The 25,545-nt window shown below is 35.8% G+C and overlaps 1 protein-coding gene and 1 long non-coding RNA gene across 3 annotated transcripts; one reads left to right on the top strand and one right to left on the bottom strand.

The window, feature by feature from the left end:
* Positions 1-610: 610 nt before the first annotated feature.
* On the bottom strand, positions 611-25,370 carry LOC132098892 (uncharacterized). Its single transcript, XR_009422992.1, has 5 exons — positions 25,319-25,370; positions 23,106-23,173; positions 21,413-21,544; positions 2,891-3,048; positions 611-799 (listed from the first exon to the last, which is right to left on the bottom strand). It is a non-coding gene; the product is annotated as an uncharacterized LOC132098892 (long non-coding RNA).
* On the top strand, positions 2,925-20,271 carry LOC132098891 (protein shisa-like-1a). 2 transcript variants are annotated; one of them, XM_059505163.1, is made up of 4 exons: positions 2,925-3,061; positions 9,562-9,775; positions 12,910-13,203; positions 19,709-20,271. In XM_059505163.1, coding segments are annotated over exons 1-4 (576 nt in total). In that variant the 5' UTR covers positions 2,925-2,994; the 3' UTR covers positions 19,710-20,271. The 2 variants fall into 2 exon arrangements, with proteins under 2 accessions (XP_059361146.1, XP_059361145.1); XM_059505162.1 differs by lacking the exon at positions 19,709-20,271 and having other exon boundaries at positions 12,910-13,207.
* Positions 25,371-25,545: the final 175 nt, after the last annotated feature.

Genomic DNA, 25,545 nt, shown 5'->3' on the forward strand with positions numbered 1-25,545 from the left:
TCAAAAAAGCAGGAAATCTGATTGTTGATGCTCAAGGGTGTTTTTTTTTCTTTTGTGCAATATGATTCTGTAACTGCACAGTAATACACGATTCCTGTATTACTGTATTATCCTGTATAACATGAGGCAATATATAATCTTGATTACAGATTATTTCTACTCTGTATACGAACAAACATACATTGAAAAATTCATCCAATTAAAGGGCAAGTTATTTATTTTTCATTGGCTCGAGTTAAAAAATATAGATGTGAATCATTACCCTAAATTTCTTTAATTGGTTGAATTTTTTTTCAGTGTACCTTATTCTGAGGGACAATCTAATCTGTTAACAGGAGAATTTGAAATCAAATGTTATGTAAAATACTACAGATATGCCTGGAAGCAGATATTCTAAGGTGTGTTTATCTATGCCATAGGCTTGTGCAAACACTGATATACGTTATTAGCTTCTGGTGTGTTTGGTGTGTGTGTGTGTGTGTGTGTGTGTGTGTGTGTGTGTGTGTGTGTGTTTAGTGTGTGTTTAGTGTGTGTGTGTGTGTGTGTGTGTGTGTGTGTGTGTGTGTGTTTAGTGTGTGTGTGTGTGTGTGTGTGTGTGTGTGTGTGTGTGTGTGTGTGTGTGTGTGGTTTGTTTCCTCCATTTTGGCAAGAGGGAGTGTTTGTCACTGCCAACAAGCCATTGTTAGGCCTGCATGGGTGACAGAGGTGGATTGGCATGGTGACGTGTTATGACAGACGGCCAGCTTTGAGAGACCAGGCTGTTAGTGTAGCTGTAAACCATACACAGACATGCTGACTACTGTATAAACACACAGAGAAAGATAAGTAAGATTGATGACAAATATATATCTTGAGAAACACACACACTCACACATACACACTAAGCACATATAAACCCCTTTAGTTCAATGCATGTATAATGCAATGCAGCTCCATTTAACCAATAGCTGGTTGTGCTTGAGGGCCATATTTCTCCTCTTCCTGCCTGAAGATCTCTGTTTTATATATCACATGCATCTATTCCATGAGGTCCCCTTTCAGCATCCTTATGGTCTCTAGGTATAACATAGTGCTTTCACTATTTTTGCATTATGAAGAACACATACTGTGCACAGTATGGGAACTTTCTGTATGCATGGGAAGTCTGGGTGACCTACAATATGTGACAAATAATTCCACATACAACCTGATCACATTGCGTACAATACAATATGGTTGACTTTACTTTATATTTACCTACCATACAGACAGGAAGTGACAAATAAACCTTAAATAATAGTGATTTTAAGTTTTATGAATGGACTAGCAAACTTTTTTTTTTTAATTCTACTAAACCAAATGTAAAAAAACTAAATTATTAATAATCAATTAAATTAATACATTTGATTAATAAATTAATAATTGACAATTAAAGTAAATATATATTGAACATTGTAGTTTATAAATTAACAAACCTAATAAATATATAAAATGTAATAAATATAATTAAAAACACAAACACAAAGAAATTACATAAACTGGATTTGAAAATGTTTCCCACATGATGCAATAACAGATAAACCAGAACTAACTCACTCACTCACTTTATTTATTTATTTATGAATTTATTTATTTATTTATTTATTTATGTATTTATCGGACTGCCAAACATTAGAACATTTTTACATTTGACTTAAATCAAATGAAAAAAAAATATTATATAATTAAATTAATAATCATTTAAAATAACAAATTAACGATAAAATCTAAATAATTGACCATTAAATGATTTCATGAATTGCTATTATTTACATTATTAAAATGTAATGTTATAATTAAATAATTATTAACAATTATTAAATTAATATCTTACAATATATAAGTATCTATAATATTTAAATTAACCAATATTAATGTACAATCATAATATATTTTCTATTATAAATCTTGTTTTACAAAGTATTGCTTTGGCTTTTTTTTTGGTACTTTTATTTATTAAAAACTGCAATAGTAATGGTAAAATACACATTTTGCGCATGATGTATTAACAGCAAAGCCATGGCTCTGACCATATACAATACCAAAATAAATAAATAAAAATAAGTACGCAGTTATACTGCATGGCCTGTAGTAGCAAGTGTATTCGATTTCAAACACATCCTCTTTGGTGCATCTTATAGTTTTTCTTATTTGTCTCATGACAGTTGCACCAGGGTTTGAAAGGATGTGAAGGCCTTGAAAAGGCTTTAGACTGAAAGATTTGATTTGATATGTTGTGTTGGGACTGGAGAGTTTTATTCATATCGCTTTGTTATAAAATGTGCTTTTCATCACAGAGAGCACATGAAGAGAGAAGCATGGATGGATGGAATCATCAATAAGGAATTATCACATTTAATCCTTTGCAACATGCTGTATCTATTTGTCATTACCATGCTGTATCTATTTGTCATTACCATTACCATGCTGTATCTATTTGTCATTACCATTACCATGCTGTATCTATTTGTCATTACCATTACCATGCTGTATCTATTTGTCATTACCATTACCATGCTGTATCTATTTGTCATTACCATTACCATGCTGTATCTATTTGTCAATACCATACTGTGTGGTATTTTTCAGACCAAGATGTCCCTCATCAATATTTTCAAATCTCAAGTCTTCATCATTAATCTCAAGTTCAAGTTCAAGTTCAACAATAATGAAAGGATCAGTGTAATGCCAGCTGTAGCTCCTTCTTATCAGTTATTGCACATGTAACTCAACCCCAACAGATGTTTTTGTTCAAATAATGTATGAGTTGTTCACTCCATTACATTTCATGTTGGAACAACATGAGGGTTAGTAAATGATGACTGAATTTTTAAGTTGTTATTGTCTTGTTCTGAGAATATGAAATTTACACACCTGTATATTTGTGTGTTTTTTTCTTTCAGAGCTTGCAGAATAAAATGACCACCAGGCGGTGAGAATTGAGTGTGTGTTGACTTTCTTCATGAGGGCTGAAAGATGACCATGAACAGCCACTGGTCCTTCAACACCTTGGCTGTCATCTTTATTTTGCTGTCCAATGCAGGTAAGACCATATCAAACAAGTATTGCAAATGAATATTATTTCCATGCAGGTTTACGTTTTACATTAGAACACAATCTGAGTCAGGCACGTGCCCTCAGAAGCCATGACTTGGATTTAATGCAGACTGAGATGGATTAGACTATGCAGAAACTCTAATTTAACTGAGTTACTTAAGATTGAAAAATGGCCTCGCTGTTCTTTCTGCCCGGCAAAGTGTGCAGTGATTTGTTAGACAAGCATCAAGCATGTGAAAAGGGTAAAATAATGTCTGTGATGTCAGTGAAAGCAATTCATGGGCCATTTAGCATGCACAAAATAAACTGAAACTTCTTAAAAAGTTAGTTTACCATTGGTGTAGCATTTCCAAGAAGCAACTACCATTTTTGATCTAGTAACAGAGCAAACAGTCAAAAAATCTGCTATTTAATATTATATGAAAAATGAAAAATAAAATGTAAAAATGTAAAAATAAATTAATTTCATGTATATAAGAAACGCATTGTAAATATGCACAGACCACATCAGAAATGTAAGGGAACCGCAACAAGTGACTGGGTCATGCTTATCAATGTCTACTCTGAAAGGTGATTTTTGTTTATTTTAACATCAGGATCATGTGATTCCTTAGCTTTTTGGGATATTATTAGCCTAAATAGCCTAAAGCTGACAAAATACACAGTTCTGTAACTGTGAAACATTATGTAAAGATGGCTAATGTACTTTTACAACTTCTCTTACTAGAATTAACAATGGTTTTACTAAAGAAATAAACAAATAAAAATAATTAATAAAAAAATTAAAACATGATTACTATAGTTAGATCATGGTAACCACAGATTAACCATGATTTTGCTACATCATAACAATAGTTTGAACATGGTATTTGTACAAATGTGGTTAAACAAATGGTAATCAATATGCCAAAAAACATGGTTACTACACTTTAACTATAATAATCCATGGTTAATTATGGTTGTAGGGGTCATTTCCATTGTGCAACGATTTTCTGTATTTTGAGTATTTTCAGCACGTGTTGTCAAACTGATTAAGATGTTTTCTTAATTTGCTGGTTCTTTTTCTATTTGCACATGTTTTCTTAAGTTGCAGTATGTTGAGCTCTTTCAGCCACAGTGTAAAAATTTTTTTTTTGTTGTAATTAAAAATTGATGGCAATTAAAAGATGGATGCAATTAATAAAATATCTTAAAACCCTCACTTATAAAATATGGTACATAGAGGTATATGCAAATTATTATTTGTATTCATTTATTCCAAAAAAGGAATTGCAATTTGTGTCCTACCAACCATCCTGCATAAAAACATGCAAAAGACAGATTTATGTAGATCTTATTAGTCATAAAATGATGCATTCCTGACCATAAGAAACAAATATATTATTGTACACTGTATTTCTGTATGTATTTGTATATTTGTATTTTTTTATAAAATAACATTGCCTTTGTTATGAGGTCCCAGATGAAGATTAGATCACATACTTGAAGCTGTGGAATTCATACATGGTTCGTTCTGACGAATTTGACATACAAATGATCTCATCTGTACTGAAAGTCTTTTCTGACTTTTTAATAAACCTCTGGTTCAACAGCTTCCATCCAACTCACATTCAACTTAATTCAATCCTAATCTAATCTACTTTTTTCACTAAATGGAAATCTTTATGCAAAGCATAAGCCGCTATTACTGTTCATCTGCTCAACAGATCCTCACTGAACATTTCATCAAATGGCCCTTAGATGAATTCCATACCTAAAACCATTTCCCATAAAACAAACAGCCAGTATGAAAGCCTCAAGCCTGATTCTGCCATTATATTAAAGGCCAGGGCGATGACAAATGTGTGTTTGGATCGAGCTCTGAAGACTATGCTGTTATAACAGAATAGAGAGGATAGAGAGGGAAAGGAATTGAATGAGAGAAATATTTAGAGAAATACTTGGGGAATATTTTTACAAATACCTTTTTATTTTGTAGTCCCATTCACTCACTCTGTAATGTGTCAAGACAAGTGGAGCCAGGCGTACCTCACAGGGGGAATTCACTAAGAATGAATTGTGGCTGTTGATAATCGTTTATTTGCAAATTACGTTTGTGTTGTTTTAGCATCCAATACACTAAGGAAATTATGCAAATCAGGTAACGGTTCAAACACGGCCAAAAAATCAGCTGAATGCAATTTGCACAGAGCATTTCCCAGTTTGAGTGCCAGGTTGTGGACAATTCAGGAGTCTTTTGGATTCTGGCATACTTGACTGCATTTTATATATTGTATATTGTATATTGATCCATATATAATTTTAATTGAAAATATATTTAAAAAAAACTAAAATATATACAAATATTTTTTTAAAGATATCAATACTTTCATTCAGCGAGGATGCATTAAATTGATCAAAGTGACAATGTATATAAATCCTGTTCTTTTCAAATCTCTGGAAAAAATCCTGAAAAAATAGTTTCCACAAAAAATATTAAGCAGCAGAACTGTTTTCAACATTGATAATAATAAGAAATCTTGAGCACCAAATCAGTATATTAGAATGATTTCTGAAGGATCATGCGATACTGAACACTGGAAATTCAGATTTGCCGTAACAGTAATAAATTAAGTTTTAATTTTACTTTTTTTCACAAACCTAATGGCTGAACATCATAGAGAAATGGTGCAAAGTGTCATTCATAAACCATTTCACTGCCTTTCTCCAGTGAGTACGAACATGTTAATTCTAACATAGACAGACACAATTCCCCAAAAGTAACTTGAGGACAAGGCCCTTTTTCAAACATCTGTAAATAATTTAATATTTCTTTCATTGAATTTTCTTTGCAATCATGTAACTAGTTATAATGAGCGAGAGCTACAGTCCACCATCATTATAAAACACAAGCAGGTAGATCTGCTCTCTCTGCCAGAAAACACATGCTGACTGCCTTCATCTGCAGAAACTCCCACAAGAACTTGAACTTTCACCTTTATGAGTCCACGAAGCTCTTGATTGGTTTCATGAGGCATTCTACCCCATTCAAAATCTGCCATTCCTTGAGGTTAATAGTCATAAGCCTATCAATTTATGGCAACATCAGTATCTTTAAAACATTTAGTGGACTCTCTTGAATGAGCTCACTTCAATAATCATGAACGATATCTCTATTCATCTTTGGTTTTCTCTGAGCAAATGTCTTGTATGCCTTTTGTATGCAAAGAGAGAGGTCATGGAGCACTTTTCAGCTCTCCCAACTGAACTATCTGAAAGAGCAAAAAACTGAAGAAGAGCACTTGCCAAGCCCAGTGTTAAGTATGACTGGGAACCGATTCCATGGTTTAAAAAAAGAAATACAGATGAACTGTATGATTTATGACTTTTGGTTCAGTTTACAGTTCCTGAATGTGCATTCTTCCACCAACATGGATAAAACACTGTACTTTTGCACTTGTAAGGAACCTGGGAATTCACAGTCGTTCTTCTTCAGTGAATCAAAAACTTGTATGTCTGAAAGGATACTGAAATAATCTGTCTCACTTACTGAGCACAAGTCATTAAATCGTGGTTGCTTTTGACTAGTTGTTCATATGACAATATCAGTTGCATAAAGTAGTTATTTATACTGTAAAAGTGACTGAATAATTCAATGAACGATTAAACAAATGAACAATACATTTTAGTTTAGTGTTTTTATTTATTATGTGTGACCCTGGACCACAAATTTTTCAATTTTTCAAAATTAAGACTTATACATAATCTGAAGGCTGAATAAATAAGCATTCCATTGATTTATGGTTTATTAGGATCGGACGATATTTGGCTGAGACACACAACTATTTGAAAATCTGGAATATAAGGGTGCAAAAAAAAAATCGAAATACTGAGAAAATCGCCTTTGAATTCGTCCAAATCAATTCTTAGCAATATATATATATTACTAAACAAAATTTAAGTTTTTATATATTTATGGTAGGAATTGTACAAAATATCTTCATGGAACATGATCTTTATATCCTAATGATTTTTGACATAGAAGAAAAATCGATAATTTTGACCCGTACATTTTTTTTTTTTTTTGGCTAATGCTTATAATATACCCCAGCGACTTAAGACTGGTTTTGTGGTCCAGGGTCACATATAGGACCAATTCATATATTGCATCAACACACATTGTGCTGAATTAAAATAATAAAATTGCTAAAAATAAATAAATAAATAACCATGGTGTTGCTTTTTACATGCTAAAAATTGCATTAGATTTATTCATGTTTTGCTATATCCGTTTCGTTGAAGACTATTATGTTCTCATCATTTGTCATCAGACTGCTGAGGGGAGTAATTACATCACTTATTTCTGAATATTTCACTAATGAAACTAGCACCAAACCATCATTAAGCTGGAAGCCTGTTTCCACCTTAGACTACAAAATAAAAAAGGTAATCATTAGAATTACAATAACAACCATAACAATAGAATTTGTTTGTAACATTATAAATATCTGTCATTATAAATACTGTCACTTGTGCTCAATTTAATGCATTCTCCTTACTGAGGTTTTAGTGTACTGTACACACCGAAAATGGATTCTGTGGTCATATATGATTTCAAGGGTTGATGTTATGGTTTCAGATCTGTCAGATAGGTGTAGACATCACAAACATTCACATTTCATTCTCACTTTACTTCTGGTGAAATGAGCATGAACCAAGGTGTTGCCCATCAGCGCAGAGAGCCATATGGGTGTTGATCATGTGGCATACCAAAATAAAATAAAAAAACACTTAAATATTCCTGCTGCCATGGTGGAAAAGAAAACTAAAAAATAAATCGCCAACAGGTGGTTTTCATTTCACACCCCAGGTTTTTCTTTTGTTCTTTTTTCCCCCTTTCCAAATATGAGAGACGTGCTTATTGCCTGACTTTTTGCCTGTTTGGTTGATGGATACATAACCTGAGCACTGCCAAATAACTTCCCCTGTAATACTGGGCTCTTTATGGGGTGAAAGGTGGCACTGGAGGGCTCTTTGGCCCACGCTGCTGTCAGCGCTGATTTATTCCGATCATTACCAGTCTCTCTGTATGCTTGCATGCTCACGTAATTAGACGTTTTGGTCATTAGCGAGGGGTCAAATGTGGTAAACATTAAATAGTTTCCTGTGTCATAATATTTTTGCCTCTCTTATTCAACTTGGATTCATAGCAATTAACATTAAAGTTATTGTTTCTATTCCAGTTCTTGCGAGTCTTTTCCAGACCTAAACCCCTTCTTTGCTCATTTATTGTCCTCATGTGAATCAGAATAATTGCCTCGAAATAACTGGAAAACTTAAATAAATAGCTGAAAAATAGCTGAATATGTATTCACCCACAGCAAGATATAGATGAATTTGTTTCTTCATCAGAACAGATTTGGAGAAATTACATCACCTGCCATTACTTGCCAATGGATCCTCTACAGTGAATGGGTGCCGTCAGAATGAGATTTCAAACATCTGATAAAAACATTACAATAATCCAAAAGTAATCTACACAATCGATTAACATCTTGTGGAGTAAAAAGCTGCATATTTGTAAAAAAATATATATATATTCTCAGGAGAGAAATATGCACTTACAAGTGAAAACAGTAAAAAATGGTTCTGCTGTTTTTTTTGTTGTTTTTTTTCACAGATATATAAATATATCACAGTGCATAAAATCTCAGCAATTTCTCCCACAACAGTACTGACACTCGGGTGTACAGTTCAGAGCAACAACACCTCTGGCACAAATATTAATACTGAAAAAACGGAAAGCGAGGTCCATCAAATTCACTGACATCCAACTCTAGTGTCCCTGTCCATTCCACTCACCAATAGTGCATTCTCAGACTGCTCTCATCTATATGCAAATGACAGCACAGTGCTTTCTTCTTTTCCATAAAGCTCTATATGAAGCTTTAGAGATGAGCAGGTGCACTTTAGAGGGCAAGTCAACGGACACTGCTGATGAGCACTGCATTTTTCATAGAAAAAAAAGAGGAATGGCCAAGATACTTGCTCATTCATTTGCCTTGACATTAAAATGTTTCCAAGATTCTGCAAACTTCATTATCTGAGCATTTACTGCTGCCAGGATTGTTTGACAGTGAGTTAGTTCATGAGTTGAGAGTCTGCGCGAGACGAACATGTTGTTATGTTACTTATGATATTAGAAACTCTCACTTTTACAGTGAATGTTGTTCTGGAGTTGAAATGTGCCACATGACAGACTTCTGAATGTCAGAAAGGATGTATTAAATGAATCTGGCAGCGTTTAGCAGCCAGTTACTAAAGACATGAAAGATCTGCTCTGTAAATCTCTCCCTCTGTTCCACCCCAATAATCTCTATCTAGCACATATCAGAAGTCATTCATTCTACCTTGAATCAGATCATGAGCTGTTTGAAATCACCCAGCTCTATCGACCCATGAATGACTTGCTTTATTCCCTCATCCTCATGTTTTATCTCTCTGCAGCTCTCTCAGCACACTTCAGAGTCTGTGAACCTTACTCCGACCACAAGGGGCGCTATCACTTTGGTTTCCACTGCCCTCGACTCTCGGACAACAAGACCTACATGTTCTGCTGTCACCATAACAACACAGCCTTCAAGTATTGCTGCAACGAAACTGAATTTCAGAGCGTGATGCAGGTCAACCTCACCACCAATTCAGACGGCTTTGCTCACAAGTGAGTAATTGTTCTGAAATAAAAGTATTTTGCTAACATGCACCCTGCTTTGGTTGAGCTCTGAACCAATTTCCCACAACCAGCATGAGGGTCCACAGTTTTTCCATAAAGAGCTGACAAGCAGTGTTGATCTTGTAAACACAATTATTTAAATTATTTTTGTTTTGATCATAACTATGGCTGACCAAAAATAAAAAAGACAAAAATAAAAAAAAATATGAAATAAATAACTATATAAACACATAAATAAATTTCAAAAATATACTGTTGACATGACATATATGATGAGAAATAATTATTTTAATATAATAAAATAATAAATAAATTCAGGAGTGTTCACATTTAATTAAATACTGATACTTGATTAAATTAATATATGAAATTAATGATTATTTGGTTCAATTTACAAGGTTAATATTAGATGCCATTTGAGTAAAGCCGACTAAAATTAATAAATATGAAATGATAGAATATTGGCAATTAAAAGGATATTTTAAAATAAATTATGAACATATATTTTCTGGAAAATACTTTATATTAACTATAACATGATTGTAAAACATGAATATCATACAGGAGAGATCACTTTAAAAATAAGCATATTATTCACAAAAAAAGCAGATTCATCTTTAATGGCTTCTATAAAGTAAAATAATCATGATTTAATCTCTAGATTTCTAATAAAAAGAGAAGTAAAAATATTGCATTTAGCATATTCAGTTAATATATTAAAGTTATTAAATTGTTAAAAGTAAAATTGTTAAGTTTGTCGTAATATATACAGTAAATTTAGAAAATCCCTGAATTAAATGACATTTATAGCCTCAGGTATGACTAACAACCTCTGATGCTGCTAGTGATAATCTGAGATTCTCTGAACATTTCTCATTCACATGCACTTTCTCTGGCACTTTTTATTTTATTAATTGGTAAGAGATCAAATTTAGACAGTGTAATCTACCCTCAGCACACACTTCTAAAAATGGGCCTCGATTAATCCTTCCTGCATATTCATTTGTAGCTGGTCCATCCATCCAAACCCTACCACAGCCAGTCAGCCTCGACTAAAACTTCCTCTGACAGGGTTCTGACCCGTACACTGTTTTGTGAAAGCCCTTCCTCTGCTATAATGGCCACAGAAGGTTAGAAGTGCCGTTCAGATTTTCCCACAGGCTGTTAAAATAACTAAGTCTGAAAACTGACTCCCAGTCTCCGGTGCAGTGAGCCAGACCCGAGATCAGTAGAGTGACGCCTTTCTTCTGAATATCATCACGGCTTGTTTATCCCTCCAGCTGACTGTGAGGGAGGTTAGAAAAATGGGACAATCAGATGAACTTGCTTTTTTGTGGCAGGCCAGATTTGTCTGCCATCCTCACACATATGCAAACGCGGTTCAAAATGCATTTTCAGCAGATACAAAACCACTTGCATGAGACAGAGAAAAAGAGACAGAAGAGATTAAATTCAGGTTCATTTAGGACATTTTTCATTAAATCAGGGGTTTCCAAACTTTTTGAAGTCAAGGACCTTCATATATGATGACCCAATTGTGAGGGACCCACTACCTAAAATATAAAGGCAGCTATTTATTTTTGTATATAAAGATCCATTTATACTGTGTGAGAAAAATATGTGATATTATAAAAAAATCCAATATTCAGTAATTGTAATTGACCAAAAAGACAAATTATTATTGCAAATAAATTATTAAGTATATTATTAAGTAAATATGAATTAAAATATTTACTTGTGATAAATATATATCATATGAATATCTTATAGGAGAGATAACTTAGAAATAAGTATTTCACAAAACATACACATCTTTAATTCAAGTAAAAAATTATGATTTCAATAAAATACTTTTTATTATTCTATATATATATATATATATATAAAAATACATTGAAAGTTGTAAATAAAAAAAAATTAAAACAAAAAGTTAAATACTTTGCATTGTTATATATTAATATAAAACATGAATATAATAGAAATATATTATAATATAAATATAACAGAAGTTGAGATTAATTTTTTAAACAAGTTAAAAACTATGGTTTCGATAAAAAAAATTTTATCATTCTATAACACTTATGTCATTAAAAATAATGTGTGTGTGTGTGTGTGTGTGTGTGTGTGTGTGTGTGTGTGTGTAATCGCACTATAAAAACGGATTTTCAAAAGTTGTAAATAAAAAAAGTGTATTAAAGCATGTTTTACAAGAAAATACTCTTATTTAATAAATAGTTTCTAAGTTGATAATATAATTAATTAGAAATACAAAGTTTAAGATATAATATATTTATTTTTGTAAAATATTTTGTAAATATTGAGTGAATTAATTTTTTTCAATGACCTCCTAATCTTGAATATTTTAGCATATTCATGACTGTAGGAAGTGAAATGAATGCATTTTAAAAGGATTTAAAAATAGCAGCACAATATCTTGATAAAAACAAAAGTGATGTATGATTGTATTGTTGCTGCCTGCATCAGCAGTTTCCGAAACATCTCTGTTGATGCCTGCTGTGTGTGCAACTTCCTAATCGTTATTCCCAAGTGAACCGCGCATCCAGATCAAATTGTCTGTTCCGACGATGAAAGAATTCCTCTGACATTAAGCCTTCATAAAAGATACTGCAATATCTCACTCTGTGACCGCCTCAGGTGTACGTATGAAGAACCAAGCCCTGTTGTTTCAGTCAAGCATCTCTGTGAGAAACATCATAGTACAAATCCAAAACAAATCAATTAAACTTCAGCTCCATGATGGGAAGCAGTGACATGAAAGCAAGTCTATCACCATGCACTGATTCTGGAGAAGCATGAAAATGTTATTTCACCGCTCTAGAACAAATTGATCCCATTGTAGAATCCCAAACCACTGGGTAGCTGTACAGCGTTAGCCAAACCTGCACACTATTTTCCCAAAGCATTCAGAAAGGCCAGTGGAAAGCAATTACAGCACTTTTACAGGCATCGACCTCTCTTTTCTTTGCATTGGTTAATTTTAATGGGGAGAAAATCAGGTCTATTCTTCCTTGTAATGATATGATAATTCCTGTTATTTATTATTATTATTATTATTCCTTGTAGGTCACTAACTTCCATCATTATCCTTTCTTTCACTTTAGTAACTACACCGCCCTCATCGGTGTGTGGATTTACGGCTTTTTTGTCATGGTCCTCTTGGCTTTGGACTTCCTGTACTACTCTGCTATGAACTATGAGTTGTGCCGGGTCTACCTGGAGAAATGGGGGCTGGGAGGACGGTGGCTCAAACAGGCCAGGAGTCAATGGCACAGCACGGCTCAGGAGGGCGAACACAACATGGGATCAGGCCTGAGTCACCACCAACATGCACGGCACAGTTTGAGAGGAGAAGCACAGAGCCCTACACGCTTGACCTTCCAGACCTCAACAGCCTGGTGAGTCAACCAAACTAATGAATGCGAATGGACAATGAGTCTGACTCAATTCATGTCACTTGTGCATTATTTTGTTTGTTTGCATGTGATTTCTGTACTTCACATAGGAGGAAATGTGTAGAAACTGTGCAGCAGATGTCTCAACAGTTGGTAGATATTCCTAGTTCACAAAGTGAGCAAAGGTGATTTTCAAGTAGACTGATGTCTGATAGACACCAGGATACACTTAAAAGTCAGAATTCACCAGCTGGGCATAAATGGATAATAAAAGAATGGTGTAAAGCTGACCTTTTAAAAGCCTGCAAATTCTTGGCTCAGGCAGAGGAACTATTCAGACAGCGCAGAAACTGTTTCAGATGAGACTGAGGGGAAACTTCTACTAACTGCAGGTGCTGGCCACATGAGTCTCTGCTGGCTAATCTGACTCAGTATGAGGTAGCATTTGCTCTGCCATCTGTTACATCTGTCGCTCACTGTTGCCTGACATGACCTTGACACGGCGACCCTTGGCATCCAACTCAAACCCCTGCCAAACAACGCCTTTGCACCTTTGCCCATGCAATATTATAAAAACATGACAAACGCCTTTGTCCAAATTTAATACATTTTAAAATGTAATTTTTATAAAGCTGATATTTCAGTGGTCATAACATGTCTTATTATTTTATCAATGTTAAAAACAGTTTAAAAGAACAGCATTTATTTAATATAAATCTTTTGTAACATTATGTTTTTAACCTCTCTCTTAATAAATGTAATGCAACCCAGATTAATTAAATTGTTAATTGCTTAAAAAAAAAATTACTGACCCCAAATTTTTGAACTGTAGTGTGTACTGTACGTCATACAGTCAGAGAAAAGATATAACTGATGTCTGTCTTAGCATTTTACCCAAGATGTCTCCCAGATCAGATTGCACAATCTGACAGACAAGAAACATAAATGCCCGAAGAAATTACAGCACACGTCCAAATCTGGAGTTATTTTTGAAGCTAGTTAATTTTTTTTTTTTGGCCAGTCATTTTGAAATCCAAACTGAACGAGCCAATGAGCTTTCAATTCTCTGATTCTCGCCCCCCACCTTCCACACCCGTCCTGTCATCTGAGAGCAAAACGTCTGGAGGCAGGCGAGTGGAATTTAGCGTGTAATATGATGATGATGCGTCTCGCACTTTAAAGATGCTTTAAAGATAAGACAGATGGACTCATCTGTCTTTTTGACTCCAAGAGAATTTCCAAGGATAAGGTTAATTGAATATTGGCATACTTGAGATGTAATTCACATCAAAGCATTTGAAACACAGCTTCTCTCGTGACTGCGTTCACGATCGCTGTGCTAATGTGCACTTTTATCAACACCTTGAACTTAACAAATATGAACTTATACCAAAATAACAAATATTGAACTTATAACAAAATGACGGGACAAACTCAATACTCGCAAATAGTTCGATTTAAATGTGTTTCTTTCATTTGTTGAACACTTTATATATATATATAGAACTTCTTTCAGTTTTTTTTTTTTTTAACCATACAATTATGTCAGTGGGGTCCAGTCTAGTTTTGGACAACACTGACTTTTATTGTATGAACAAAAACAGAAAATAACAGAAAACAAATAACAGAAATACAAACATTGCATTTGGGATCATAGGCAGTAATAACAGTCTACAGGAATCTAATACAAGTGGTCATCAACTTTGATAATACTGTAAATCATCAACTTATAATCATCAACTTTGATAATACTGTAAAACTATGACTTAGTCATTAATGTCACAGTTTGTGATGGACCGTGATTCTGAGTGGTCAGATTAATTCTGATAGTAAGACACAACAGTAATCGAATATCCCAAAGGTACCTGCAGGCTCTGGACTACAGTTGTCAGCAAACTAAATAGCATCACTGAATAAAATGCAATTTTTTCATAGAATCAAATAAGAGATAATCCATCTGATAATAATTAAACATCTCCCAACCAGTGAGTGAAGATAGCGGTTTCCTGTAGCTTTCCTGATAGAATTGCTTGTCTGTTTTGGAGTTTTCTAATCATGGTTCCAGATGGCATTGGTATTACGTTGGCAGATCCATGAATTTTTTTTTTTTAAGAAAACAATTAAGAAAAAAATGGGTATATTTTGAATACCCTAAAGGCTATAATGAAATTACAGACAATCATTGGGTTATGGCAAATGCATCATTACATCTTCTACAGGCATTCAATAAGAATAATGAGGCGGTAAGCTACATTAGGAGATAGAGCCTGCACTTCTACTTTAAACACAAGCCTTTAAGCCAATTAAAAAGCGTAAAAGGCTGAGAATTTGACACACTATGCAAAGCCGACGCTCAATTTTCATTATGTAATGGAGTGTAGCAGCAAGCATTGTTTTAAAATCACCAGTCAATTTGCCTTTGATACTGAGAGCCATAGTCTTCTGAAATGCAAACATATTAATTAAGCTATTTCTCTCTGTAAGGTCTACAGTTGCACAAAACTGATATTTTCATTTGAATGTCACCAACTTGGAGCACTTCCCATCAGAAAGCCTCTGCCTCATCTCCCAAAACAATCATTTCTCAGGGGTTGTGGACTGGAGGTTTTGACCAAATTTTAAAATGGCTTGCAATGGTCTTAGAAGCAGTAAGAATGGGTGGAAAACCACATAAATCCATAATGGAGCTGCAAGCAGCATTATAGCGGTATAATTTACTGGTAATTTTCTGCCAGGACATTAATTTAACAGGCATTTCCATTACCTCTAAAACAATACAAAGAAGTACATTGTCCCCAATTATTATGGATACTTTTTATGTATATTGTAACAATATATCCAGCTTGTTATATTCACATTTTCTTTTTGCAAACGAATAAATGTTTTTTAATGTATGCGTGTGTGTGTGTTTGTTTTTGTGAAAAGTGGGGACATCCCATAGGCATAATGGTTTTTAAACTGTACAAACTGTATATTCTATGGCCCTCCACCAACCCTACACCTAACCCTAACCCTCACAGGAAACTTTTACTTTGTAATTTTACTTTCTCAAAAAAACTCATTCTGTATGATTTATAAGCGTTTTGAAAAATGGGGACATGGGTTATGTCCTCATAAGTCACCCTCTCCTGGTAATACCTGTGTCATACCCATGTCATTATACAGAGTTGTGTCCTGATATGTTACAAAAACAAGAGCACGCACACACACACACACACACACACACACACGCGTGTGTGTGTGTGTGTGTGTGTGTGATTACATTAAATATCATCGTAATGCTTAAATAAGAATGTAATAATGTCTTCAACTGGCAATTGATGAAGCTGTTGACAGAACACGAAAAAAAATGCTCCATTTTGAGTACTTTCTAGGACAGCTGTGGAGTAAGGAAAGACCTGTGTGTGACATTTCAACTGCATGTACAGTGGTGTGTTCCTCAGAGGTGTGTTCTCCAAGACCAACAAACCTGTCTGCACTCCTGGCCTACATTGCTTAAAAGCATTCTGTAATGCATTATAAATGAGCATGGCGCTCTGTGCAAACACCCCCTTCTCGAAAGTAGGCCAGAGCTTTGGACATTCCCAAAACATTTGCCCAGACTACATTTAAAAATCTGACCAAGTCCAGAGGAGTGCAAGGATCAGCCAGTCGAATTGAGTCAGGCATTCGTCATTACAAACAGGATTAGTTTGTGGGAACGGGTTGACTAAATGTTCTTTCTTTATATGACATTTCCATTTATGAAGCTCACAAGTCTCACTCAAGTGGCAGTGGGATCCAAATGTTTATTCTCTTTCGAAGTAACTCAAGTCAAGTGTACCAGCAGTCGCAAGTGTGCGTTCATGCTCTGCCAAGATGGAGGTTTGCTAAGCAACACTTCAAGAGAAAACATTTTGTTATTTACATTTATGCATTTAGCCTTTATCCAAATCGACTAACAAAAGCAAGGAACCAACAACATTCATATATATATATATACAGTACAGACCAAAAGTTTGGACACACCTTCTCATTCAAAGAGTTTTTTTTATTTTAAGAAGTGAAGAAGTGACGTGACATTCAGCCAAGTATGGTGACCCATACTCAGAATTTGTGCTCTGCATTTAACCCATCCGAAATGCACACACACAGAGCAGTGAACACACACACACACACACTGTGAGCACACACCCGGAGCAGTGGGCAGCCATTTATGCTGCGGCGCCCGGGGAGCAGTTGGGGGTTCGATGCCTTGCTCAAGGGCACCTAAGTCGTGGTATTGAAGGTGGAGAGAGAACTGTACATGCACTCCCCCCACCCACAATTCCTGCCGGCCCGGGACTCGAACTCACGACCTTTCGATTGGGAGTCCGACTCTCTAACCATTAGGCCACGACTTCCCAAAATTGTATGACTATGAAAATTGTAGAGTCACACTGAAGGCATCAAGGGCTATTTGACCAAGAAGGAGAGTGATGGGGAGCTGTGCCAGATGACCTGGCCTCCACAGTCACCGGACCTGAACCCAATCGAGATGGTTTAGGGGTTAGCTGGACCGCAGACAGAAGGCAAAAGGGCCAACAAGTGCTAAGCATCTCTCGGGGAACTCCTTCAAGACTGTTGGAAGACCATTTCAGGTGACTACCTCTTGAAGCTCATCAAGAGAATGCCAAGAGTGTGCAAAGCAGTAATCAAAGCAAAAGGTGGCTACTTTGAAGAACCTACAATATGACATTTTCAGTTGTTTCACACTTTTTTGTTATGTATATAATTCCATATATAATTCCACATGTGTTAATTCATAGTTTTGATGCCTTCAGTGTGAATCTATAAATTTTCATAGTCATGAAAATAAAGAAAACTCTTTGAATGAGAAGGTGTGTCCAAACTTTTGGTCTGTACTGTATATAATTATGGGAAATGGAAAAAGCAACAAATGAACAACATAAGTGCCAAATGATGACAGTGGCATATTTTGTGTGTGTGTGTGTGTGTGTGTATCATATTCTGAGATCATAATGTGTCCTCCCCAGTTGATTTCTTGCTTATTTGTGTTATCAGCTTATTGGGAAGGGAAGGGAAGGGAAGGGAAGGAAAGGGAAGGGAAGGAAAGGAAAGTCGTGGCCTAATGGTTAGAGAGTCGGACTCCCAATCGAAAGGTTGTGAGTTCGAGTCCCGGGCCGGCAGGAATTGTAGGTGGGGGGAGTGCATGTACAGTTCTCTCTCCACCTTCAATACCACCACTTAGGTGCCCTTGAGCAAGGCATCGAACCCCCAACTGCTCCCCGGGCGCCGCAGCATAAATGGCTGCCCACTGCTCCGGGTGTGTGCTCACAGTGTGTGTTCACTGCTCTGTGTGTATGCATTTCGGATGGGTTAAATGCAGAGCACAAATTCTGAGTATGGGTCACCATACTTGGCTGAATGTCACTTTCACTTCACTTGGTTAACAGCTAACCTTTTTGTTGCCCACACATATTCAGGTTTCAATGTTTTTGACAACTTGACGAAGACCATAATGTTTATTAAACATGTTTAGAGAGTACTGTGGAGGTGTACTGTCCTTTTCTTCTTTTATCATAAAGCAAAAATCAAGGTTACAACGATGCACTTACAATGGAACTATTTTATAAAAGCATTGACATAAATTAATCTTATTAAATAGTTTGCATTATTTGAGCTATAAAGCTGTTCTCATCATATTATGTTAATTTTAGAGTTTTGCTGGTTATGTTGCCATGGCAGCAAAGTTGTAAAATTAGATGACTTTACAAGGAAAAGGTTAGAAAGTGAGTTTTCATGCTAAAATCATGTTAACATGCATATTGTTTATGTCTTGTGGTTATACTTTTGACTTGGTGAGTATTTTAATTTACGGATTGGACACTTGCATAAGTGGCACGCTCTATCCAAGATTGTAGATGAAAATAAGAGACAAAATTAAATTCATTTTTGTGGCAATCAACATTATGCCACAAATGCTGTCACTTAAGATGAACTTTTATTGAAACCACACAAGTGTGTCACATAAGCTCGCATTTAAGCAAGAAAAAAAAGTCTGTTGAGCTGAGGTTCCCAAAATACATTCATTTTGTTCATGAAAGTGTTGGTAAGGATCTGTGTTGTGTCAGCCTGACTTCTGTTTTGGGCCTTATTAGCAATCCAAAATCTTCCAGTGTGAGGATGCTGTCTCTCTGTACAGTGATGTAGATCAGCATGTAAACAGGTTGAGATTGTTTGTGAATGCAAGGTTCAATCGTGCTCGGGCTTGCCCATGGCTACAGAGCTGCTGTCTGATTATAATAAAGCATCCACAGGGCTTAATCAACACATCCGTTCCACTGGGAGATCCTGTTCTCCCTTTAAAGATCATCATACATCACTGACAGAGAATACACACTTGTATTCTAAAATTCTGCATGAATTTAATACTCTCAATAAAACCTCAAATATGGGTGTTAACAGATAAATCTTTATAATAAGATTTAAATGTTAATCTTGATCTCCTCTCTCTACATTTCTCTAGATATCCAGCTTTGATCCCAAGGATATACTTAGTATGACAAAGGAGGGACAGCCAGGAAATGGAGATTTTATATTCAGAGACTCTTCTGCTGGTCCCATCTACATTTAGGACACGGACTGTGCTGGCTACCTCCTGCAGCTCTGCTGGATGGCATTCTCTCCACATGAAGACGCTGATGCTGAGACTGAAAGCTGCAAGTGAGTTTCTCTGCCCAATCAAAAGAGGCTTGTTCAGCTGGATCTACTTTTCGACAGCTGTTGAAGGACTTTAATGAGACTGTTGTCTTTGACACACACTATCTTGCCTTGTCATGACAGATGTTAGGACTTAGATGCAGGGAATAGGACTTTGCTAAAAGATAGAGCAGAGGCCGCTGTGTCGATAAATATCTACAGTATATGTTTGCACTGCTCTGAAGCTATTGGTTGGCTTTTCTTGAAGTAGTGAAAAGATTATAATTTTGATTTGAATTTAACCCAACAGGATCAAGACATTTTAAACTGCAGTTAATATTAAAAAAAAAATATTTCATACAGTGTGTTAAGGCACGGTCACATTTACCATTGTTCAATTTTCTAATTCTGTTTCCAAGAAGTGACATCACCATTTTACCATACTTTGTTACTTCAGAAATTTTAGGCCGGGGAAATAGTTTCAACATAAAGCAATAGATAATAAAGAAGAACATTCATTTATTGACCATAAGAACCTGAAACTTGACTTCATGGAGTGTAGATCTGGATAGTCAGATGCCTGTGAGTTCACTTCATTTTAGAAATACAGCAACATTTTGTTTGAAACTTTGAACATTGTGTTCCTGTAGCTCAATTAGTAGAGCAATGCGCTATCAAGAGCAAGGTTGGGGGTTCGATTCCCCGGGAACACATGATATGATATGTAAAAATTGATAGCCTGAATGCACTGTAAGTCGCTTTGGATAAAAGTGTCTGCTAAATGCATAAATTTAAAAAAACATTTTTATCCCTATTGAACTTGTGCACTGAGTTGAAACCAACTAGACATAGGTAAAAGTAGCCACTGTTAGGCTGTGAGTATTCACCTGCAATAACACACAGCGTCGTGCTGAGATGTGTTGTGTATAGAGGAGAAATTCTTGTGATCTTGTTTATATATTTAAGGTGAAACTAATAGTTTTCTCAATGTGGAGGGAAGAGAGATGTGTTATGTTTTGGAGTAATAAGTTATAATGGTTAAAAACTGCCTTACGGTAAATCTGTAGTACATGCCTAGCACCTTGTTCTGTGATAGTGGTTGGTACCTCAGTTGAAGTGTGATATGGCCGTCCACCTGTTAAACTCTCTCTGTTTTTATTATAGGGTCAGTGGGTGGGTGGGAGTCAGCGGAGTTCTAATTGCACTTGTTAACTTTTTATTGTTATAATCTGGGAGAAATAAAGATTTATCTTTTGCAGTGTTTTTGAATGTCTATCAGATCTCTTGCTTTCTCTTCCTGATCCTAGTCAAAAGGTCATTTATACATTACTGTTAAAAACTGTCCATTTTACATCCTCTCTCTGTCTCTTAAATCCATTTTTGCTTCTGTGCCTTTAAGACAAATATGATAATGTCCTCTGAAACCTCTGAAATATCTCAAAGGAGAATTCTGAGACTTCTTTACATTTCTTTCACACGCCAGTCTGTCAGACAAGTGTGACTCAGCACTCTCCAAAGTTTTCCATCTCACCTTAGAACAGAGGTGCTGTTGATTACTTCTCCAGAGTAGCACCTGCCTCTGTCTCCATGCCCAAAATGTGTCTGGTGGACTTGTGAAGGGGCTACTCCTGCACTAATTGGTTCCAGGGCTGGAAGTTTGTCTCTGAGGGTATAACACAGCTCAAATGAGTTTGTGCAACCGGCTATTTCTGAACACAGAACCCCAGGATACTAAAGTGGCCCAGCCGCCACTTGCCGATTTTGGTAGTTCGGCCCTGTCTGTGTGTTTGAAAGTGAAAGACTTATCATTAAAGCCAGAGCGATGACAAGAAAAGTGCAGAGAAACACAGGTGTGAAACTACAAAAAAGAGAGAGAGAGTTCCGAAGATTCATAATTGATTAAAAAAAAACAGGGGAAGGAATTGAGATTGAGAAAGAGCAACAGATAAACACCTTCATTTCTCACTAGTCGCCTCGGATCCGACCTCAACAACAAATCACAGAAACTGCATTAATCTATTAAAGGTCTATTTATAGTCTTGCTTCCGTCTTTCGTGTCTAAAGGGGAGACTGGAAGCGATTCTTTGGTGGGTGTGAAGTTAGCATTAAACGGATTAGCTCATTAAGCAGAGGCAGGGCTCTTTATGTATGCATTCTAACTTTATCATGGTCTCAGAAGAGCTATTAAATAACACAAAGCCCACTAGACACAAACCAAAGTTACATTAATCTCATATAGGCAACGACCCACATGGGACCGTGTTTGATTGTATGTGAATTCTTTCATAAACGAATGACTTCCTAAAACCGAAATGCACTGTGTGCCCCAGTTTGAGTGTCATTAAAATATCTTTCAGTGGTGCCCCTTAACAGCATGTCTTTTCTGACACAATTTTCCACAAATTGTTTTTTTTTTGCTTTTTCACAAAGGTTATTCGCTGTACCACTGCACACCTGTTCAAATGTATTTAGGATGCTCTATGAACAAATGCAACTAGGGTAACAATACATTTCAGAGCAACCTGATTTGAGGTGTAAAAATACATTGATCTGATGATTAAAATTCAATGTCGTGAGTTAAATAATCAATTATAAGAAAGTTAATGCTGCTGCGTTTAAACTGCCTCATTTTAAAAGCAAATACACGGTTGTTTTCCTTCCCAAACTGTGAATTCTTCTGCGTATGGGGTGGTGCTAGCGCAGTGGATAAGACACATGTCTTTGGTGTGAGAGACCCCGGTTCGAATCCACTGTGAGACACCAATGTGTTCCTGAGCAAGACACTTAACCCCTAGTTGCTCCAGAGGTGTGTGACCTCTGACATATGTGGCAATTGTAAGTCGCTTTGGATAAAAGCATCAGCTAAGTGAATAAATGTAATGTAAATGTATTTTGGAATTTTTGGAGAATATAGAAATGTGTTTTTTATTATTATTATTCTATAACACCGTTTGATTTTAACATTTATATTCACCTTGTAACACTAGAAACTGTAAGTAGCTTTGAATCAAAAATAAGATACAGTATGGAAATCTATTTTTCCTAAATTTTCATGCAACTCAATTATATCTTAATTCCCTAAAAATTAATCCATAAATATTACATACCACATACTGTACATAGATTGACTGATTCAAAGCATGTACTTGAATGTGGTGAAGGTGAAGGTGAAGATTACTAGTTATACTAGTGCTTGAAGAATTCGATCTCATATACACACACACCTTCACTTCTGTCCTCACTTCTTCAGTAACAAATCCCCAGAATACCAGGTTCCATGGTAATCTGTTCTCTGAAACAAAGCAAAAGCACAAACAGAGACACAGTTCGTGAGCTGTTCCCACAGATTCATCGGCTGAATGCGGCAGGAGTTTGGCAGATGAGGGAATTTGTCCTCATCAGGGTCTCAGTTCTATGGAATTCGATCACCACTGTCTAATCTTGTTTATTTGGGCTTTCATGGGTGCAAACGCAATTTCCAGCTTACTTCAGCCAGGTAATTGATTGTTTGAGATGAGAGGGTAAGAGGGTGAGATGATAACACATATGGAAGGAGAGGGAACCGTGCCCTTGTGTTGGCTAAAATTCTGTAGTTAAGCTAATGAGGAGAAGACTCAAAGAAAAGTTACGGATGAGTGTCAAATTAAATTGGACAAACATTTAAATAGCCTTTTTGTCAGTTAAAAATTGGTGCCCCTTTCACTCACATCTTTAATTAAACTCATTACACTTTTATAGAGAACTGCAGGCCTTCCAGAATTAAATCACATGTACAAGTTGGATCTCTTACAGTCTTGTGTTTAATTAAAGGAAAAGTGCACTTAAAAATTAAAACTTGCTTACATTTTACTCACCCCTCAGGCCATCCAATATGTATATTTGTTAGTTTGTTTGTTTGATTCTTCATCAGAACAGATTTGGAGCATAACATCACTTGCTACATCTTGTAAAGTGAAAAGCTGCATGTTTGTAATAAATTCACAACTTAGATGTCTATACTCTGTTCATTATATTGATTTCCACATGAATGAGTCATCTTGTCTGAAACGGGAGAGAAATATGCACAGATCAGGGACCGTTCACATGCGAAAACAGTCCAAAACAGTTCTAAATAAATATATAGGTGGATTTTGAGGACAATAGGGCCTGGACTTTTTCACTGGAGGAAAAGTTATTATGGATTTTTGCCAGAAGCAATGATTTTAAGTTAAAATGCATTAATGGTGGATTTGTTTCCAACAAACACGCAGCTTTTCCCTTCGCAAGACATAATTGATTGACTAGCTGTGTGGATTACTGTAATGTTTTTATCAGCTGTTTAGACTCTCATTCTGGCGGCACCCATTCACTGCAGAGGATCCTTTGGTGAGCAAGTGATGGAGTGCTAAATTTGCCAAATCTGTTCCCATCAAGAAACAAACTCATATACACATTGGAGCCTGATTTAAAGGTTGATGTAAAAATTGCACTCATCAAAAAAAGTATTTCAAAGTCATTTGGATCCTTATGCTTCTTTCATTAGTAAATGACTCTGTCCCTCCTGCTGTAAGTGGAAGGTCAGTGCGCAGCAGCTGGGCAGACACCGGCCTCTCCCATCACAGCTGGAAACACTTACAGAATGAATGGACCAAGGGACTCCAAACAACCACCCACAAGTGTCTGCACTTTGCTGTTTTGTGTTCTAATACAGCAGTATTGATTTTATGCTTTGCTGTCAGGGAAAAAAGGAAAGAAAGGCAGGAATCTTACTTTTTGTCCATTAATGATAACTGTAGAAATCTAAAGGAAAAGAAAAAAATCGAGGGGTACTGGGGCTTTCAAGCTTGTAAAGGGATGCCAAAGCACCATTCAAGCATTCACAAAAGCAGTCCATGACACTCGTGCACTATATTCCAAGTCTTCAAAAGCCAAGTCTTGAGGAACCAAAATGACTAGATTTTCAGATATAATGTTCAGTTAACAACTCACTGGAGGGAAAGATTAACATTAATATTACTTTAACATTAAAAGTAATGACAAAGCTGGCATATGAATTCAGAAGAATTAATATATTATAAATCATTATTACAATTTAAACATGACAACATTTCAGAAGCAATCAAATGAAAAGCACTGCATTTCTTCTGATTGGGGTCTCTGAATCAGAGGGTTCACTGGGCACCGAAATGCTTTTAAGACCTGGATTCTAGGTTTGTTTTATTAAAGAAAACAATGCCAAATGCAACCACTGTACAATTGCACAGTTGTCTATTTAGTTTGATTATATTTTCAACAATGCTTCTTTGCTGATGGACCACAGACATGACAGCTGAACCCAAATTAGATTTGCTGATTAGTAGGCTGTGGTTTGAGTAACTTTGAGTTTCAAAATCATCACATCTGCTGCTAACAATATCTAGAGCCAGAAAGTAAATAAAAATAAATAATGTTTTCGTACCAATTCCTACCTTTTTCGTTGTTATTATTATTGAGAGCTGCTGGTGCTGCTGACTGCTGTACACACTGACGCAACAGAGAACACCTGGAACACATTTAAATGGCGTTGTGTTGGTGCCACCTAGCGGACAGTACAGGTAGTGCAGTGGATAAAAGTTTATTAGGCACATTAATTATCTTTTTATCTTCCTTTCGTTAAAAAAGGTCTATGTATATAATGTGATTTAA

The sequence above is a fragment of the Carassius carassius genome, chromosome 22 (assembly GCF_963082965.1).
Source record: "Carassius carassius chromosome 22, fCarCar2.1, whole genome shotgun sequence".
Taxonomy (NCBI): Eukaryota; Metazoa; Chordata; class Actinopteri; order Cypriniformes; family Cyprinidae; genus Carassius; species Carassius carassius.

Excerpts from the sequence above, each read along its gene's own strand:
- LOC132098891 (XM_059505162.1), top strand. The coding sequence starts at position 2,995 with ATGACCATGAACAGCCACTGGTCCTTCAACACCTTGGCTGTCATCTTT. Across the intron at positions 3,062-9,561 it reads TATTTTGCTGTCCAATGCAG|CTCTCTCAGCACACTTCAGA; the intron begins GTAAGACCATAT and ends ATCTCTCTGCAG. Across the intron at positions 9,776-12,909 it reads TCAGACGGCTTTGCTCACAA|TAACTACACCGCCCTCATCG; the intron begins GTGAGTAATTGT and ends CTTTCACTTTAG.